This window comes from Eumetopias jubatus, unplaced genomic scaffold (assembly GCF_037043125.1).
Source record: "Eumetopias jubatus isolate StellerSeaLion01/CBP00866 unplaced genomic scaffold, mEumJub1_p1.0 scaffold_16, whole genome shotgun sequence".
In the NCBI taxonomy this organism is placed as follows: domain Eukaryota; kingdom Metazoa; phylum Chordata; class Mammalia; order Carnivora; family Otariidae; genus Eumetopias; species Eumetopias jubatus.
In genome coordinates, this window is record NW_028274822.1 from 79,250,784 (window position 1) to 79,271,620 (window position 20,837).

General features: G+C 44.2%; 2 protein-coding genes across 4 annotated transcripts in view; one reads left to right on the forward strand and one right to left on the reverse strand.

The window, feature by feature from the left end:
• SUDS3 (SIN3A corepressor complex component SDS3) overlaps window positions 1-9,776 on the reverse strand; it is a 158,856-nt gene extending 149,080 nt beyond the window's left edge. For 2 of the 3 annotated variants that reach the window (XM_088019323.1, XM_028116575.2), the window contains exons 1-5: window positions 9,481-9,776; window positions 7,523-7,592; window positions 5,263-5,318; window positions 3,440-3,511; window positions 520-539 (exon numbers count right to left, since the gene is read on the reverse strand). In XM_088019323.1, the coding sequence (XP_087875449.1) occupies window positions 520-539; window positions 3,440-3,511; window positions 5,263-5,318; window positions 7,523-7,592; window positions 9,481-9,622 (360 nt within the window). In that variant the 5' untranslated portion in view covers window positions 9,623-9,776. The remainder of the gene's footprint in view (window positions 1-519; window positions 540-3,439; window positions 3,512-5,262; window positions 5,319-7,522; window positions 7,593-9,480) is intronic. The other variant, XM_088019324.1, reaches the window with a different exon arrangement.
• A 3,602-nt stretch (window positions 9,777-13,378) lies between these two features.
• TAOK3 (TAO kinase 3) overlaps window positions 13,379-20,837 on the forward strand; it is a 190,983-nt gene continuing 183,524 nt past the window's right edge. The window contains exon 1 of the mRNA XM_028116426.2: window positions 13,379-13,650. The gene's annotated coding sequence lies outside the window, so the exon portion shown is untranslated. The remainder of the gene's footprint in view (window positions 13,651-20,837) is intronic.

Genomic DNA, 20,837 nt, shown 5'->3' on the forward strand with positions numbered 1-20,837 from the left:
AGCCACCCCAGGAACAGATCATCATCCAAGATTCAGACTCTCATCTCTGTACCACAGCACCGTAATTCACAAAGAACCAACATTCCGATGTCTGCTGAAGGAAAGGAAAAATGTTAAATCCGTCTTTCCTACTGACCCAGACAGCTTTGGCTGTAAAACTGAACCACTGAGCCAATTCAGACTGGGCTGCATCAAGGACCAATATAACAAATTATTAGACCATTATAATTCATACTCCCCAATGGCTTTAACGTGAGATGAAAGTCAACAAGAAAGCAGTGATGGGTATCCCCTAGTCCCCTGTGATAATCAGAGGCTGCCCAACCTATAAATGAATAGATGGGAATTTCTAAACTGAGACCCAAAATGTCCTTTAGTCAAACAAAACAGTGATGAAGGCTTGCGGCTGGGGGCTTCTTAACTGTCCATTTGGTGACAGAAGGAAAGGTCTCTGGATTGGGAGAGCAAGATTCCAGTCTCAGAAAGGGTCTGCAAACCCAGAAGATCCAAGGTACTTACTTCCAGCTGCAGGAAGAGTTCTGAAAGAGATAAAACGTGCAATTAGATTCACAAGGCTGTGTCACCTTTCTAGACAGTGATGGTAGGATTCGTTTAGAGGCAGTAATTGCTTTCTGAAAGCACGGTTACACAGAGCAAATGCTTCCACCACTAAAGTATTGATATACATGAGGGGGAAGGATGGAAGAAGCACTCATGTCTAGTTAAAATTTGGCCCTGAACAGAATCCCTTCCGGCAGTTCTGCCCAAGGGCAAAAGCAAACAGCAGAAACCAAACTACCCTGGCAAAATAAAACTGGAAGCTATCCCTTCTCTCACTCAGTCCATACCCTCCAACAGTCAGGAAGGAACAGCGCAGTTACTCAAGCAGAGTCAACACTGATGTTTTTAAAGCACGGGTGAAGGGCTGTGTGTGGCAGGAAGGCTATTCCTGGAGAACTCAGAGGGCAGAGGTTCTGTGCCTGCCTGCCCCCCCGCCCCGAGGCGTTCTTCACAGGCCACCAAGCCCCCTCGTATGGCTGCTCTTCTACGGCAACGCCCTCTGGGTCTGAGTACAATTCCAAGCTTCAGATCTGAGGTAGCCCTTCCTGAGGACCCTTCACATACCAACCCCCTCTCAGACACATCCAGGTGTCCAATGGAGAGTAGTCAACAGCTTATTTATCACCTGCTATGTGCAGGCAATTAACAATTGTTTAGCCAGCAGCTCCCCCATCGCTAGATTATAAGCCTCTCTACAGAGCCAGCCCTGTGAACAAAATAGGTCCATGGCATCTCATCTTTCCTGGGTGACAGTGGAGCTGCTGCCTACATCACACAGACTGCTGGTGAGCCAACAACTCCAGGAAGCGCTGTTCACATTTCACCACAGTCTCCTTCACAAATGTGATAAAGACTATGGATCTCTTTCCCCCTAAAACAGCATATATATGCACATCCACACGTGATTTCATAGAATTTTGAGTTTCAGGACTCCCGATTAAGAATTCAGATCTCAATTAACACATGTTGAATAAAAAATTTAACTGGGGAGGGGCGCCTGGCTGGCTCAGTCAATGGAGCACAGGACTCTTAATCTCAGGGTTTTGAGTTCAGGCCCCACGCTAGGCGTGGAGCCTACTGAAAAAAAAAAGAAAGAAAAGAAAAAGAAATTTACTGAGCAAAGGGACAAGCCACTCATTATTTCCTAACCACCCCCACATCCCCCGGTTGCCCTGATCACTCTGGCCCTGGGAATGGTTGAGTACATGAGCCCAGGCACACCCAGCCCAACACGCTCACTCCCACAAGTGCTTTAGATGCACAAATGAACTTGACGCATCGACTATGTGCCATTCTCAGAAATCACCCCTGCACCAAGTCAAACTGGCAATCACCTCTCAGAGCTGCTGGTCATTGTTTGAGTTACAACAACCAGGCACCAACACAAATAGAAGAGGTGTGTTAGCTCTGTGAGAATGTGCTCTTTAAGGCTCAAGCTGGGACTGACTTAGTTCTTCTGCATTCGTACCTGGAGGGCAGGGGAGAGAAATGTTTCTGAAAGAACACGCAAGGACAGGATTAAGAGTGGAACTAAGGAAAACCACTCAATACTCACGCTGCAGTTCTAGCTGCAGAAAAAAGGCTGTCAATTTACTTTCCTTACTTGCATCTTAAACCAATTCCGTGAGGCGTTCGTACCCCTCCTGCAGATGGGGAACCTGAGGCTCCGAGAGCAAAACCTGCTTACAGGAACAAGACCTAAAGTGCAGAGACAAGACCTAAACCTAGGACCTCACCCCTCCACAGTGCACCTCCTTTCCCTGCTAGAGGGGAACAACAAGAAGAAGGCAGGGGATTCCACAGATTCCCAAGGAGATGCCTCAGGACCTCAGATCGCAGTGGGGGTAACCTCAGGGGCAGGTGGGATGTGGGCGGGCAGAAGGCTAATGGCTATTAGTTCCATTTTCCCAGTGCCTCCCACAGCCTTCAGCTCCCTTTCTACCTGCTGGTGTACATGGGAAATCTACCCCCCAGACGGGGGAAAAGTTCCACCAACAGGAAGCTGGGAAGACACCGGATCAGAAAGCAAGGGGACAGGGGCCTGAGGAAGGGCACCCAGACCTCATCTGAAAACCCAGCATTACTTTCACCACCGAAGGAACAGGCACCATGCTGGTGCTCAAAATGCTGGCTGACAAGGAGCTTCCAAATCGAACACTTACAATACATTCCCTGTAAGCCCAGGGAATCTGTGTTTACACACTTTGAACAGTCATCACATCTTAGTTTTTGTATGACTACCTCAGAATGTTCCTTAACTATTCCCACATTTGGATGTCTTTTGTCAATGAAATCACACATTTCCTAAAGTCAAGGACAATGTGTTCCACTATTCCATGTTGCTCAGAGCTTAGATGTAGCAGGTGCTCAACAAATTCTTACTGCATAAATACATTTACTGTGTACAACAAACCAAAGTATACTCTTCCCCTAAATGCTTATAATACTCGAGGGGAAAAACGAGAACACCCCTTCCTCCCAGAGCAGAGGATACCAGAAGAAACAAACTTCAAGACAGAGTGAAACAAGCTACAATTCTTTCCCACGCAGCTCCTCTGATGGTCCATTCAGGCAGCAATGCAGACGTGAGAAAGAATGTGCAAGACCACTTACTGTGGGGGTACCAGGGAGCATAACTGCATGGAGCCACCACCAGTAAGCTCAACTACAGGCCGTTCATTGGCCACTGGAAAAAAAGATGAGCCAGTTTTATACAACTGTGGCTTTGGAGTCTCTCTTCCCCAAAATTCTCCCCTCCACCATTTCTGAGAATATATGTGTTGCATTTTAAACAGCAGCTCTTATGACACTATATCGATGATCAGCAAAAGCAAAAACACCTGACGATGATTTACTCCCACCTAAGACAGAGCCTCACCTGCATTTCGGATCCTCTCTTTGTACTGCTGATCTAGTTTTTTCATCCTCTTCTGATATTCCTGTAATGTACCTGATTTTGAGATTTACAGAATAAAACGTTACTTTGAAGATCTGCTCTACGCTTCAGTTCCAAAACAAAAACTGTTTTAGTACGATCAGAGTAAATAAAACACAAACCAGGGAAAGGCACATGCAAACAGAGTTAACTGGACTCTGGTTCTCAATCAAGGCCCAGAGCAGAATCACCCCACCTAGTGGATTAAGACTTTCTAGCAAGGGATGGGGAGTAGAAAGGCACAGGCTTCCTCAAGTGATTCTGATCATCTGCTGCTACGGTTTGAGTCAGTGGGCCTCCCCTTTCTGAAAAAAGCTCATTCTCTCTCAGTAAGGCCCAGATCAATGCTGTCCAGTAGAACTTTCTCTGCAATGGTGAAAAGGTCCTAGGTTTCACTGTCCAGTATGGGAGCCACTAGTCATACGTAGCTACTGAGCACTTGAAATGTAGCAAGTGCAACTGAGGAACTGAATTAATTTAATTTAAATAGCCACACACAGCCAGTGACAATTCTCAACAGCTCAGGTATAGATTTTCACCAAATGTCTACTCATGTCATGGCTTTTCCAAAAAACAGCGAATTACGAGGGTCACAACTAATGAGGGAGTATTTCCTGATCATAATGTGTTAGTAGGGTATATTAATGGTATCTTTTTCAAAATCCCTCACTCAACTATGCCAGGTATGCCCTACAGACTTGCTAGAGTGGAATGTATTTCTTCCTCTGGCAATTCTTCCATTATTATGGGGAAAAAAACAGAAATAAAACAAAGACGTGTGAATGCAACTCATGCAAACCTTTTTCACTATTTAGCAGAAATCAATGTCAGATGGCTAGTTCAGGCAATATAAGGACCTAGTGGAAAACCCGCTTCACTGATGAGGGGACTCCACAAAAGTAAGCCAAAGAGTTGCTGGCCACAGCTGTCCCTGAGCTCCTGGTGCACCCCACAGTGCTAGACACCCCTCACGGGTAATCACATCGGCTTCCACTTTCTGCATTTCAAAGACTGGAAAACAAATTTAAGCAAGAGGAAGTGATATGCCCAAGGTCAAATTTCCAGAAAGCAGTACAGTCAGGATTCAAGCCCGTGATGGCCCTCAAAAGCCAATGCTCTTAACCCCAGACTGAACTGCCTTTAGCAGGAAATCGCACTGGACAAGATACGTTCCACTTTTAACTTATAAAGCAAACAATAGAGAACACAATAAGGATAACCCACAGCTCATCAGCATTTAGTTTAGAAAAAAATGGTACAATTTTGTGTATTCTTTGGCAACAACGTCTCTCCTAAAAATGTCTAGCTTTAGGCTCACAGTGGTTTTCAGCTCATGCTCTTCAGAAGGCCCTAAGTGGGGGCGCCTGGGTGGCTCAGTAGGTTAAGTGGCTGCCTTCGGCTCAGGTCATGGTCCCGGGGTCCTGGAATGGAGCCCTGCATTGGGCTTCTTGCTCAGTGGGGAGCCTGCTTCTCCCCTGCCTGCCGTTCCCCTGCCTGTGCTTGCTCTCTGTCTCTCTCTCTCTCACTCTCTTGTTGTCAAATAAATAAATAAAATCTTTAAAAAAAAAAAAGGCCCTAAGTGAGGGTTCAAAAATATTTGCAAATCGCCACTTTACTGATAGCAGAAGATAGCAAAGTGCATGCTGGACAGCTGAATCAGCCAGACCGAATTTTAAGTCACTCCCACAGGGGAGTGAAATACACAGATTTCAAAGGCTTGCAATATTAAGTATATTTAGAAATGAAGGGTTAAACCACACACCAACCTTCCTGCAGTTGTTGCAACTGTCTCTTGAGAGAAGCTAGTTTATCCTGATACATCCTGCAAAGAAAAACAACGAAAGCCACATTGAAAGACAAAAACATTCAATATCCGATTCCAAAATCATCTACACACAGGAATTACCTGGGTTGTTATGGGAATGTCATTAATGTCCTTTAGGAGACAGAGAAAACTGAAGTCGGCCAGCTGGTTTAAAATGTACCAGCAGCTAAAGGGATCAGAAAGGGACAAGGATTCTGTGTTCTTGAATCATATCCCAATTCTGCAGATTCTCCTGTGTTATCCCACCTCTAGAGAATCAGTCTGAAATCTACAAATATGAAGACACGCAGATTTTAATAAATAAGTGACAATGATAAACAGGCAAGAAGATACAAAGAAAAACTGAAAGTGTGATGCCATTTTCTTATGGATTTAGAAGTATAAGTAACACATACGAAAATGTAGCAAACGCATTAAACACAGCAGCTCTTCTAACAACTCTACCATTAGATTATAAATTCCAAAGGAGTAAGATTATGCCTTTGGCACGTTTTTCTATGTAGATAGCAGAGCTGTGTAAGCATCAAGTTAATCAACTTTCATGTCATTTTTTAAAAGCACTACTCTTTTAGAATCAGAGAAATAATAGTTATTCAGTAACAAAAGTTAAAATGCAGAATTTATTTGCAGCCCCAGCTGGTTAAGAACATGCAGCACACACAAAGCAAAAGCGCCTAGCTTGTTATTCCCCCCTCCCCCCACCCCCCGCCCCTGGACACCAAATGGATTATATGCAATTGTACACTCCGGCAAGTCTGTTTGAATGGTGGATTCCACGAGTAAATCTTATTTCAACAGTATTTTTGCTTCTACCTGAAAAACACCCCCAATTTTACAGTGACAAAAATAAGATTTGCAACCTGAATGAACACTGTCCAACAAATAACAGGCACAATAGCTTTTTGACTGTTCCAGTAAGGGCTGTAAATAGAACCCAACTATTTACACAGATTGAGGAAAGAGTGGGCAGAATCCCCGAATTACACAGGAGGTCCGATGAAAAGATCAATGAGAATTCTGATGTACTCTCAACACTCACCTTGAATCACACAAGGCATTCAATTTTAAACAAAAGTTTTTCTGTATCCAGTATTAAGGGGCATGTTCAATTAAAATATATCTCAAAAGAATGCTTAAACATGCCAAATAGAGGAAACAGATATATGAACTGCACACAGTAAGTCAGTATTTGGAACCCAGTGTATTCAATTTTCCACCACATCAAATGGAGTAAACAACGCCTTTGACTTCTGAGTCTGTCTTTGAAAGGGAACATTAACAGATTGAAAAAATAAACAAGCGGAACAAATTCAGATTCGGGAAAAGGAAAGGTATGTGGAAATGGTTCAAGGTAAATCGGTAAAAAGCCTAAAGAGAATAAAAATAAAAAGCACAGTTTCAGGAATGAAGCTGTGAGAAAAAGCACATGATTAAAGTAATCCTTCTTTATTCAGCATTGGTGGAATTTAGCTGAATTACCCCTTTGGGTTCCAGAGCTTGAAAAGGGTAACAGAATCCAGAGGATGGTCACGAACCATTTGCAAATAGGACCTATAAAGAAAGGAATGTGGATCATCTAGTTTACAGAGAAAAGAATTTAAAGTCAAATCAAGATCCTCAAAATACATTCAACAAATGCATGTGGGATCTATTTTATACAGTCTTGCATCCGTGTTTACAATAAAAGTGAGTGGTTTTCGTTCTCTGGGCACATTTAGAGAAGGCTCGAGCAGGGATGTTCGACGAGGGCAAAGAGCACTGGAGCAGAGTCAGGAGCCCTGCTCTCCAGTCCAGCTCTCCCTGAGCTCTCCAGGCAGCACACCATCAGCTCTCGGTGGGGTCACCCCTATCTGAGAACCAAATAGCTATGACACACCCTTTACCCTGAGCAACAGTTTTCACATTTAAACAAAACCACAAAAACAAAAACACGAAGAAGTGGGAAACGGTTCTCTCCGGTTCTCTCCTGATACGTGGCCTTATTTCCCTGGGATCATTTCCCTGAAGGCTCTTCCTAGCCAATGCTCAAAAGATTCTTTTAACAGGAAGACTGATTACACATGACAAATTTGTAGGGGGAAACTGCACACATACACATGGACTTTGGACTCTCTATGGTCAAAACCATACACACAAGGTCACTGTCAAGATTTCCTTGTCAATTCTGTATTCCAAACAAGAAATAGAAGAATCATACTCACTGTTCCTTCATTTCTACATAGTCCTCTTCATCATGCTTTGCCAGGTCAGTTTCACTAGCATCTTCGGTGTCTAAGTAAAATCAGGGAAGAAAAGTTTGTTAAAATCATAATTCATAAAATTGCTATCACCTGACAAAGTGACACTTAAACTTCTGTAAAATGAATGCAGGCCTGCGGGAAGCCATCAGTCAAAAATATTACATAGTTACTTTAGAAAAGAAAATGCCATTTTCAACTTAGACATGGCCAGACTTATGCAAAGAGCTGCCTTCATCTGAAGCGCCACCAGAGAACAGGGTCCATGAGAGGTAGGCAGTCATGGTAAAGGCTGCTACTCCTGCAGAAGCCACAATGGCAGTTCAGGAAACGGAGCTGTGAGTGTCAGACAGGACAACTAGAGGCAGCCAGGTCTTGCTCACTGCTCCAAAACGACCCAGTAAGTTCATTCTCTTCTGGCCTACGCCCTTAACAGATTTTACTTCACATATATACAAAGGACAATCCAAACCAAAGAAGTGAAATATTTTCAAAGTTACAACTAAAGGGAGAAGAAAGGAAACAAGATGATCAAACACAAAGTGTTTCAGAACATTTTAAACACTGTTCTTAAAGTAAGCAAATAGTGGAGTGTCTACATAATTTCAACAGCCCTACTTGAGAAAGGATAAAGATCAATTTTGGCTTCGCCGCTCCCCCTTGTGGACATTAAAAGAAGTCACAAGTGTTTCACATTCAAAATCCCGGGTTAAGCCCCGTCTTCAAACGTAGTTTAACCCAACGCAATTAGTTCCTTCAACTTTATTATCTGCACATGTCGCTGCCTTTTTAAAGGCTGCTGCAGATCCAAATCTTCACAAAGCCTTCTCCTCTCTTTCAGTCAAGAGACCTTCACTGAATTCCTGTCATATGCCAGCCACCGTACTTGGCACGTGGAGAACTGAGATGAATAAAACATATTCCTCATTCCAGCAACTAGTCCAACCATTTGCGCCACAGCCTTATTCTGTGCCACAATATTCCACCCATATACTGGTCTCTATCTCCTCTTTCTTCTCCCGTGTCCTTTTATGTTTGTTTTTGTTTTTCCACCTCTCTTCTCCGGTAGCTCCTTCCTCAATCCTTCCAAAACAGTCTTCCTCACAGTTGCCAAACTATAAACCCCAGTCTGAAAAAGCTGGGCTTTGAGAGGCAGTAATGATAACGCAAAGAACGTGGAACTGAAAACACAACACCTGGGCACCATTAAGCAAATCCCTATCTTCCCTGTGCCCCCTTCCCCAGTGTTACAAAAACATCTACTGAGTACCAGGCCAAGTACCTTATGCACATCTCATTTAATCCTCATACCTACGCTAGGAAGCCCCATTACAGCCGGGGAAACTAAGGCTCGCAAGCTTAAGTAAGTCTAAGGTCACAAAGCTGGGTTCAGTGAGCCAAATTTAGATCTAGATCTGGCTGATTCCAGGTCCCGTCCTTTTAAGCAACCTGAACTGCGCTACCCAAAGTAGGGTTGCCGAAAGCATTTCCTCGGGGTGGAGGGTCGGGGGGCAGCAACTGGGGAACCTGGAAGCCAAACTGGGCTCTGCTCTGATCCTCTCCGGAACTAAAAAGCGGAGGGGTACTGAAGATACTCAATGGAAGGCTTTCTCATCAACCTGGAAAGACCTGAGGTTCACCAGAGACGGTTGAGAGGAGAGGGACAGAATCTTAAAGGGGCTTCCGTCTCTGACAGCAGCTCCCCAAGTCCCTCCTTCCCATAACTGTTAGGGTACGACGTCCCCACAGTGGCCCCGGGCCCAGCGCAGGTGAGGATAACTTCCCGGAGCCGTGCACCTCCCAGCGGCCCCTTCAAGCCTCCCCCAGCCCCGGAGGTCGCCCCGCCCCGCTCCGTGCAGCCCACTCACTCCCCCTTCGGTCCCACCCCCGCCCCGGGCTGCCCGGCCAGCCAGAGGACGCACCTTCATCGGACTCGCGGCCCCGGCAGCTGCGCTCGTCGTCCTCAGCGCTCTCCAGCTCTTCGTCCTCCTCGGGATAGTACTCCGGGGCCGGCGGTGCTCCGGCCGGGGCCGGAGCCGGAGCCAACAGTCCCGCGGCACTCATGTCGCCTCTGGCCGCGGCTGAGCGTCTCAACCAGCGACCGCGGCCGCGCGCCCTGCGGACTCGACGCCCGCCTAGCAGCCCCCGAGGGAGCCGTCAAACTCAAGGAGCGGGAGCCGCGGCAGTCGCGGCGACCCCTTCCCCGTCTCCGCCAAGCTCCGCCCCGCGCGCCAGCTCTCGGCAACGGGGGCCTCGCGCCGGCGGCGACTTCCGGGTCGCGATCTGCCCGAGGCCCGCCTGACTCCGTCATCCTTGAGGAGGTGGAGAGGCCGCCGGACGCCCCCTTCGTCTTAACCTCGGCCCTTTCATGCAGTCTTTAAAATCCTCAACGGGTAGTAGGGAGGTGAGAAGACAAGTTCTCTAGAATTAGGCAAATCCTTGGACAGACCTGGCCGCGGCTAGGACCCCGAAACTTGAGGGGATTTCTGGAAACAGCCGCCAGACGGCGCAAGGAGCCAGAACTAAAGCGAGGATCCTTAGCGACCTGAGAGAGGCAGAAGGGTTGAAGGTGGTCTCTCGTTGACAGAGGTGAACGACATGAACCATCCCCTTTATAGGCTGTGAAACGCTGACATCTAGAATTTTCGTGATCATCCCCCAGAGCCTAGCTCATCCCCTAATTGGACCTTTATTGAGAACCAAAAGGCAAGGATGTTGAGAATTCCATTCTGGGGTCCGCAAAAGGGTGTTTAGTCGGTGGGAGTCTTTTCTGTTGGTACAGTTGTTCTCAATAAGGTGTTCTCCCAATTTTACATATGAGAAAAGAACATTTACCTAAAAAATGGTAGCGTCCAGGCTGCCTTGTTTACACGATCACACCCAAGCGCTGTACATTACTGCTGTCTCATATTTCTTAGAATATTAATTTTTTAAAAGGTGCTTTTCCCCATCCAATAACTTCCTAACAACTCTCAACTGAGCAAGCGGAACATTTGCCTGCAGAAAGTTAATTAAACTAGCGTAAGGAAGGTGCTGTGTGGAAACTTAGAAAACAAGAGAGCTGAATACCTGCATGAATTAATTCATGTGATTCCTTCTGAGTGTTATAAGCTTTACTTAATGAACGCATTTAGGATGTCCCTTGTCTAGTTGTGGGTAGCAAGAAAAGGGGTAAGGAAAAGAGCCTAGGATGTTTGTCCAAAGTAACCCTGCCCCCTTTATGTTGTATCCAAGTCGTCATAGAATAATTTTTTTTTAAAGATTTTATTTGACAGAGAGACAGAGAAAGAGCACAAGTAGGCAGCAGGCAGAGGGAGGGGGAGAAGCAGGCTGTCTGCTGAGCAGGAAGCCCGATGCGTGGCTCGATCCCAGGACCCTGGGATCATGACCTGAGCCGAAGGCAGACGCTTCACCGACTGAGCCACCCAGGCGCCCCAGAATAAGTAACTTCTAAGTAGTAAGGTTGAACACAGATCTAAAAGCCAGGTGGACCCCAGTACCCTGATCCTCTGTGACCAAATTCCTCTCCGAATGGGACCCCAGAGTCTTCTCAAAGTGAAAAAAAATTATGCGATTTATTTCAACATTTCTTATTTTCTACCTTGTGTTAATGAAAATCTTGGCTCTTTGTGGGAGATTTTTCCACCCAACAAACCTCAACAGTTTCCAAAATGGACTGCTGCAATGTCTTTCCATGAGTTCAGAGATCTTCTGAAGCTCCTTCTTAATAAGAGTCATTCTCAAGGCTCACTGTAGATCCACCATCTGTATTTAAACTAGGATTTTAGAACTGCCTCTTGCCCAAACGATGAAGTCATTTCTATTTTTATTTTAGAACACATCTAAATTATTTGTAATCAGCTATATTGAGCAACTTGGGTTTCCATCAGAAGTAATAATCATAGACCAGAAAAGGCACCAACATTTTAGAAATTACAGTTCATTGATATAATGAATCAAAAAAAAAAAAGAGATTTGACTTCATTGCTAATTGGTTTCTTCAAGACATGGAATTTTTATCTCACTTATGTTTTCTTTCTACTTGATTGCAAATAACATCTGTTAATGGTCATGCATTTCTTTTTTTATATGAATAGACACAATTGACAGTGAAAACTTACTCCATTTCTTCAATCCATATTCCCAACTGCATTATTGGTAGGATGAGCTCTTAACTAATATATGCTCTTTAAGAGAAGGAGAACCTAGTCAAAAAAAGTTCTGTCATGACTTTAGTCTTACCTAACCTTTAGAGTTGTTGAATGTAATAATTTTGGGGGCTCCTGGGTGGCTCAGTCAATTGAGTATCCGACTTGGTTTCGGCTCTGCACTCAGCAGAGAGTCTGCTTGGGATTCTTTCTCCCTCTGCCCTTTTCTTATCCCTTCTAGAATAAATAAATAAAATCTTAAAAAGTATATATATGTATTATAATTTTGGATAATCTCTCTAGGCCTGTAAAAATTACGTTCCCCCAGGATTACCTTGAAATCTCTCATCCCTTTCCAAAATGCCAGTCAGGACTGCTCAGGAGGCACCTACTTCAGAACTCAAATGAGGTCCTGCCAGCCTCATTTCCACATACCCTAACACCCAAATTTAAAGGGAAGCACTGCAAATGGAATGGAGTATCATTGTAAAACACTAGGGAAAACATGTACAGTGTTTAGGACACAAATTCTGTCAGCAGGAGTTCACACAGGAGTTAATGATGGAGAGTTTTCTGAGAGCCAAGTCCTGTATACATCTAACAAGGCTTAGGATCAAATTGTGTGCCCGAAATGAAACAATTTCTTCTTCATAAAATGCTGAATTGTCAAAGTCTGTCAACTTTGGGGTTTATGAGTAAGAGCAGTTTTCAGTTTCTGGTATTGACTTAACATATCCAGCTTCAAAAAACATAAAGAATGGCTCTGAGTAACACGATGCACTTTTACCCCTGGCAGACGAGTCTCTGATTATCACACGTTGCACTTTGGCCATCAGTTCACACAGAATCATTAAAACATTGGCCTTGAAAAAACGAATATGCTGACTAAGCGCGCTGAAGCCTACCACACAGTTCCTGTTCCTACTGTCAGAATGATTATCAAAACCCACAAACTGATTATTTCTCAAGTTTCGTCCTTGGGCCTACCAAAAGGAGCCCCAGGGGTGCTGAATGCTTTACTTGCTCACAGTATACACCTCGTATAAAGATTTTTGCCTCCCAACAGCATTAGACTGACGTCTGTTGAACGCAATGCAAGGGCAACTCCCTTGCCAAAGATATAAAAGAATTTAAATAGAGGAAATATTTACAAGTCCGGAGTGAATTCATGCTATATTAATTGATGGCATCATTACTTAGGGAGCCGAGCAAGAATGGAAGAATGGGGGACCTCCTCAAAGGCTCTCACACGGTGGTCCCCGGGAGTCCCAGGGGGCCTTGGCCGCTGGGAGGCTCCCAAGAAAAGTAAAGGCGCAGAGGAGTGCCATGAACTTTGACCCCAGCACGGCACAAACAAGACCGACCGCACCCCAGGAGGGCCCGCGGGGTAACTGAAGTCGCAGGGTCTTCCGGGTCTGAGGAAACCCCGCCCCGCCCCGTCCCGCCCCGCCCACCGCCAACTCCGCCAATCCTCAGGCGCCATCGACCGCTCGGCTTCCCAGGCACCTCCAATCAAGTACCTATATCCGGCCCCATGCCTGTGCCCTGCGGTCAGGGGAGGTCAGTAGAGAGCCTATCGGAGCCGAGCTGGGGGCGTGGTCGGGGGCAGGGGGCGGACGAACTGAGACCGCGGGGCGGAGCGCGCTCGGCGCAGTCGGGTGCGATTGGCCACCCCTGGCAGCAGCCGCACCTCGGACAGCAGCAGCCGCGACCGCCGGAGGGTCCGTGTGGCGCCCGGCGGCGACGGCGGCGGAGTCCTGCGTGAGAGTGGGACCCGACACCGAGACCGCGGGCGGAGGCTCCGCGTGGCCGGACCCGACACTCAGCGACCCGAGCGGGGGATCCTCCGGGGGACAAGCGGCAGAAGAGCGACTCGGGAACAAGTGTGGGAGAGGAAGCGGCGGCGGCGACGCCGGGCCCGGGGGTGGTGACAGCAGGTCTGAGGTGAGAGCACCGGGGCGCGGTACGGTGACAGAGTGAGCCGAGGCAAGAGGACCCTGGGCGGAGTGAGGTCGGGGAGGACTCGAGTGACGGGAGTCCGGGGGCGGGTTTGTCCGGACCGGGGAAAGAAGACCCCGAGAGCGGCCGAGATAGGGGTCTGAGCGGGAACCTCGAGAGGGCTTGGGACAGCGGGTCTAGGGAGAGTCCCCGAGCGAGCTTGGGACAGCGGTTCTAGGGGGAGTCCCCGAGAGGGCTTGGGACAGCGAGTGTGAAGGGAGAAGATCCCGAGAGGGCTTGGGACAGCGGGTCTACGGAGAGTCCCCGAGAGGGCTTGGGACAGAGGGTATGAAGGGAGGGGACCTCGAGAGGGGCCGGGACAGCGGGTCTGAAGAGGCGATCCCGAGAGGGCTTGGGGCAGCGAGTGTGAAGGAAGGGGACCTGAGAGGGCTTGGGACAGCGAGTATGAAGGGAAGGGATCCTGCGAGGGGCTGGGACAGCGGGTCTGAAGAGAGGGGACCCCGAGAGGGCTTGGGACAGCAGGTCTGATTGGGGAACCTCCCGAGAGGAGCCGGGACAGAGGATTTAGCGGGAGTCCCCGAGAGGGTTTGGGACAGCAGTTCTGAAGGAAGGGGACCCCGAGAGGACTTGGGACAGCAGGTCTGCTGGGGGGACCCCCCCGAGAGGGGTCGGGACAACGGGTGTGAGGGGGACCCGGAGACGGGTTTCGGAGCGCGCGAGTGGACGTGGAAGGGGGGAGCGAGCCTGGGTCGGGGTCGCTGCGCCGGGCGAGTCCGGACTGCCGGCAGCGCACAGCGAGGGGAGGCGTGCTTCTCCTAGGTCTGCAGTCAGCCGCTCTCCCCAAAGGTGGTGTGTGCGATAGGGGACAGCCCGAGCCCCCGTGACTCTGTGGGTGACTCCGTGGAGCAGGGATTATGTAATGAAACCTCTCCTAAGTAGAACGCAAGGGCCGGAGGGTCTGGCAGAAGCGCCGAGATCTTGGCGAGAGCGGGAGACCGGCTGCCCGACCTCTCTGTTCACTGGCCCCCTGGCTTCTGATGTGTTTCTGAGAGTTTGACACGGATGCCTTGAAAGTGAGGGGCTTCCTGATATTAATACCTTAACGAGAATGTGAGAAGTTGGAGAGGGCTTCTCCAAGCCACCACAGGCCAGTTGAAAGGGAAAGGGATCCTTCTGGAGACCCATGTTTTGGATTAATTGGGATGGTGATGGTGATAGACCCTGTTATTTTTCATTTCAGCTCAGGAAGCTGAGAAAGGTTTCAAGATTAGGCAGCACTTTGGTATCCGTTTACTGTGCAGATTCAAAGGAGCTATACATTGTTTAACTTTGATGTGTTGGAGATAGTTGGGAGGTCAAACTAAAGGAGGTATTGGAGTGGCTAAACTGACAGCACTTTCCAATTAGATTTCTCATCCTAAAAGCTACCAGGACTGAGCTTTAGGCATGATTCCAGGACAAGCTAAGGAGAGAGATAAGCCTATTTAAACCAGACAGTGTGTCCTTGTAGGAGGCAAGTGTGTCTCTTAAAATGCTGAAACAAATAGTGGAAAGCTGGAGGGGGTGGGATTTGAGGGGTAGCCTCCTACTTTGATGGATGTGAAAATTAAACTAATGACCAGGCTAGTTGTTCACAGTACTTAGGATATGTTAATATTGCCCTGCCTACCTTTCAAATGTTCTCTTGAATTGCACATGCTTTGTTAACAGTTGGACCCAGCAGTTTTTGCATTTGAATTTTTTAAACTTTTTCTCTGTGTGTTGCTCCTCCTCAGCCCTTCTTTTACCAAATAGTTTCTTTTTTAGAGGAGCAGACTTAGAAAATGATGGTTTGGGAAAAATAATGGGGAATGTCATTATCATTTCACAGTTACTTAGGTATATTCTTTGTTTCTGGTTTAAAATATGTCTTATTAGAAGCTTTTGCCCTTGTATAGTAATGGGCAGCTTCAACGAAGGGGAAGAAAGAAATGCTGCTTTATTTTCCAAAGACATAATGGAGAAAGCTTACATAGAACTGCCTATTTAAATCAAAGACAAACATTATTGAAGTCATTTTCATCAGGGTGATAGTAAGTAGAGGACATGGGTCATTTGGGGATTTTATTTGGTATTACCTGATACAGAGCAGTTCTTATATGACTTCAGAGAGTGTGGAGCTGGATCTGGTTATGAAAATCCCACCAACTAGAAGTCCTCCCCTAAGAAAGGGAGATAAGAAGAGCAACAACAGCAAACACAAATTTAAAATATGACACTATAATTTATTTAAGATGTATTAAGTATGATTTTTTATGCTAAATTTATTTTTCCAGAACTCTAGGTCAAATTCAAGTAAAAACTGAAGTCAGTTAATTCAAGAGGTTATTTACAAAGGGTATATATTCATTATGTAGTGCACGTAACTTTTGAAATGGTCTGTGGAAGGATTGGGAATCTCAGTACCAGTAATTCTACAAAGTAATAGAAATGTTTGAGCAGATAAGCTCTTTGATCATACTTGTTAGCTCATTTCTGACTGGTACAAATGGTAGTTTCTTAAGACAAAACATAAATTTTAACTCCTTATAAGAAAAGAAAGTGTTCTAATACTCCCCGGAGTGGTGACTAAAGCAGTCATTTCAACCACATTACGTTATGGTATTGATCCAGAGATGATGAAGAGAGATTCATTGTAATAGAATTTTTAGTGATAGGAGGGGCCTATAGTGACTTTTTATTCCTTGGGGTGATGAGTGGGTGGGTAAGAGGGTAGGAATTGTGTGGGAATTTATTTTCATTTATTTCACAAAATAAAAGTACACCATAAGAAACTATAAATATGTGAAGACATTTTGCCTGTGCTCATTTAAACTATTTCTTTTCAATTAAAAAAATATACTGAAAAGAAATTAAGAAGGAGCTTTCCACTTCTATATGAATGGTTATAGCAACAACAGAATGTAAGTCCTTTTGGTTTGGAGTTCTTAAACTATACTTACTCTTGGTTTAGCGGGATGCAAGTACTACCCTGTAAGTACAATAATCCATTTTGCCCGTTCTTTACCACTTGAGTCATATACAGTCAAACCATTGTCATCTCAGAATCTACCTTGATATCTAATTTGGTTTAATATTTAAGCCACTCTGAATAAAAGTTCTCGTTGCTTGCCAGTGTGCATATTTGTTGGTTTCAGTAGTGTAGAAGAATGAATGAAACCTATTCGTACTTTTATTTTAGAGCCTCCGTTAAAAGCCTCTTTCTTTCATAATCTTTTCCTCCAGCCTTTGTTTCTTCCCTCCCCCCAAAAGAAAATAGACTGACAGACAAACAGAAAGCTTCCACCCAAAAGTGTTTTGTGACTCTCCTAGGGGAAGACTGCTTTTCAGTCTTCAATGAGATTCAGTGAGCTCATCTTCAATGATTCTTTCAACCAGTGAAGACAGTTTTGAATTAGTTCTGAGTTGTGAGATATTGTACAGTTGCAGTTCAGCACAGGGAGTTTAGATTGTGATTGTTTAGCTTTATCATCCATTTAATTGGTTGCTTTGTTATTTATGAAGATTGGTTAAAATTTTGTTACTGTTTCTAGAACGCAAACTGAGTAAAAAAAAGAACAACAGAAAAAACATAAGTGGCATCTATCAGTCTGGCTGTCTTTATAGACTAGATATATTGAGTTTATGAGCCAAAATGTTATCTAACTCATTTCTAAACTACACACATCAAATTAAAAACAACTTTTTAGAATTTTTAGGATAACCAGCAGGAATTAAATTGATCATTCCAGCTATATGTTATTATATTCCCTGAATATTTTATAAATCAACCTAATGTATTTTTTGTCTGTCTAACCTGAGATTTGTTAGAGACATTGAATCTAAATTATTTCCATTTTACAACAGAATGACTTAGGGGTCAGTATCTTGATTTGTTAACACAGCTCAGCCTCCTAACCATTGTCAGCTATCCCACACATACACATTTTTCATCCCCAAAGTGAGTGAGAAAGAGATTTTGCCTTGGAAAAGACACTTTATACCCAGGAAAACCTACTCCCATTAAACAAAGAGGTATAACCCATGTGGCTGTAGGTACTAACACTGAGAATTTACGTGCTGGTGTCTAGTCTTTGGGGCCCTTCCACTTTAGCAAATTCAACCCCACAATATACAGTTTGTTACACTTAATATTTTAGTTAATTATCAAACTGCAAATTGGAAGACTTCAGTTTTACTTCCATCCACTATTTCTGATGGACAAATAGGATAACCCTTTATTTCCGGATCAAACTAGGACTCTGGGCACTATATATTTATTTTTACATGTTTCAGCTCTGTCTAATGACACAGGCTTATGTCCACAACAATCAAGGCTTATGACAATTCAAATAGATATTATTTACCCATTACAATAGATGGCACTAATCAAGGCAGAATGCTTTCTTACATAAATAACCTAATTAGCCTTGGCAGTAGACACACAGAATTGTAGATTGTGGCCAATTTTCCATTCTGTTGTGAACATTAGCCTTTATTTTTGAAGAGTGTGTGCGTGAACACACAAGTATTGCCAGAAACCACATATAGTTTTTAAATGATCTAGGTCAAGAATTAGTAGCAGAGATACAAAATTACAATATTATGCTTCATGTACCTTTATGTTTCTATTGTCTCTTGTGTAAAATTTCTCTTCTCTCATTGTATACCAGTTCCTTGTTTACATGTGTTTGTTGGTCTTTTACTATTCTGTGAGCACTTCAAGGCAGAGCTAGGTAGTATTCATCTTTGCATTCCCCATGGTAAGTTCAGTACCAGGCACAAAGTATGAAGATGCTCCATAAAGATGCTCCATAAATGTGAATTGAATGAGCGAATGAATTAATGATGAGCAAATTAGTAGATGCTACTTATGTTCACACTTTGTTTCTTATACACCAAAAAAGACAGGGATTCAGTTAGAGTGAATGTTAGCATTATTCATCTGTCATATAAGAAACAGCATGATACATTGGAAGGAAAAAGGACCTTACACTCAGAGAGACCTACGCATCTACTTTGGCTTTGTCATTATGCCAGCTGGCTTACCCTGGGTAAATTACTGAAGTCTTAAAGCTCTCAATTCTCTCATCCGTCAAATAAGAATACATACCTTACAGGATTCTTACAAGGAATAAATGAAGCAGTTTATGTAAAGCACCGAGCACAGTGACAAGCACATGGAAGTGTTTAATAAATCATAGCTGCTTATTATTTTAAATCATTTGAAACAATTTTTATTGTTTTTGCTGTATTCCTAGTATCTAATCAGTTGCTAAATCCCACGGCTCCTGACTCCAAAAAGAATAATTAATAGATTCACATATAGGGAAATTGAGACAGTGAGGGTAAGTGACTTCCCAAGGTCAGACAATGGTAAATTTGACCCCTGTGACCTAGATCTGGTTTTTCAACTCACTGCACTTTCCGCTTCATTCCTCTCCATGGTCCAAGAAGGAGCTAAGGGCCTTAATAAAGTGCTAGGGAAGGACTACTGTGATGATCTTCCAGTATCCTTTTTCATACTTCCTGTATACATTGTTTCTGTCTTACTCTCCCTAAAGTACAGCTCTGATTTTGTCATTCACATGTTCAAAACTTTAATAATTCCCCATGACCTACAGAATTCAGTACAGATTTATCAAACTGTTTTTAGGTTCCTAATGCTCCATAATCTGTGTGTGTGTGTGTGTGTGTGTGTGTGTGTGTGCGCGCGCGCGCATGTGTCCTGTGTCCCAACCAGACCAGCCTACTTACTGGCTGAGTACATACTGATTTGCCATCTTCAGGTCTTTGTTCCTGCCATTTCTTTTCCCTAGAATGCCTTCTTCTTCTTCTTTTTTGTTTTTCTTTTTTTAGATTTTATTTATTTACTTGAGAGAGAGAGCAGAGGGAGAGAGAGAAGCAGGCTCCCCGCTGAGCAAGGAGCCCAACAGGGGGCACAATCCCAGGACCCTGGTATCATGACCTGAACTGAAGGCAGATGCTTAACCTACTGAGCCACGCAGGCGCCCTTCCCTAGAATGCCTTCTGTTTCTCCTTTTTCTGACCTACCTCTCATGCCATCTTCCATGAGGCCTTTTTGATCATCCTCCTTGCTTCTCTTTCTCTTGAATTCCTTAAGTATTTTGTATGTTTTCTTATTACATTAATATTCTCTCTGATTTTACATTATACAGTTTGTACTTATCTTTCCTAAATATCCATCTTCTTGATTTTAAAAGGACAGTGTCAGACACATCTAACCAAGTACCTTGCACCTAGTATCTGCTCAAAAAAAATTTGTTGAATTGTATTAAATTTAAATACTTAATTTAGGTTCAAAAATAATATTTAAATATAATTATTGCCACCAGGGAAGATAACAGAGATAATTCTTAAGTGAAAAATTCACTTCTGACCCTGGCAGTTGGTAAATTCAATGCCAGTGCTAGCAAGTATTTGGAAACTCATATGTTCATATTTGGCCTGATAATATTCCCTAAAGTAAGTTTTGACTCTGAGTGTTTGGGATTTGTTATTTTTGTTTCCTTAGGTAATGTTTTTATCTGTAAGGAATGGGTTATAGCTTCAGGTCTTTGGAAGTTTCCAAACTTTCTCTCAGTATTAGGAAAAAATAAAATATGATTCCCTTTCATTTGCAACAGAAGGTGGTTGTTCACTTGAGTCAGAGCTAGAGTCTGGGAGAGATCTAATACTCTGCTCTTCCAGAGCAAATTCCTTACTTCGTGATGCAAACAATTTGCAACTGTGAACAGGTAAACTTATTAACTTACATAACTTATTGTTATTCCTTCCATATAGTATTTTTGTCCACTGTGCTTAGTACCTTCTGACATACCAAATATTTTATCTTATATTTCTATACTAGAATGTAGACTATGAAAGCAGAGATTTTTGTTTTATTCATTGCTGTATCCCAACCCATAAAACAGTGCCTACCATGTAGTAGGCGCTCAATAAACATTTATTGAATGACTAAGTAGATCAATTTGTCTTTGGGAATTCCTCCAGTTTGTTGGCTTTTAAAAAGAGAGTTTTGTTATTTTAAGCATAGGAAGTAAAATCCTAAGGAAGTGTTTAGCTTGGAAGACTAGAGTTTATCTGTGTATTTTACTCTTTCTGGGTTTTACATTTGTCTTTGAGCTGCCTTA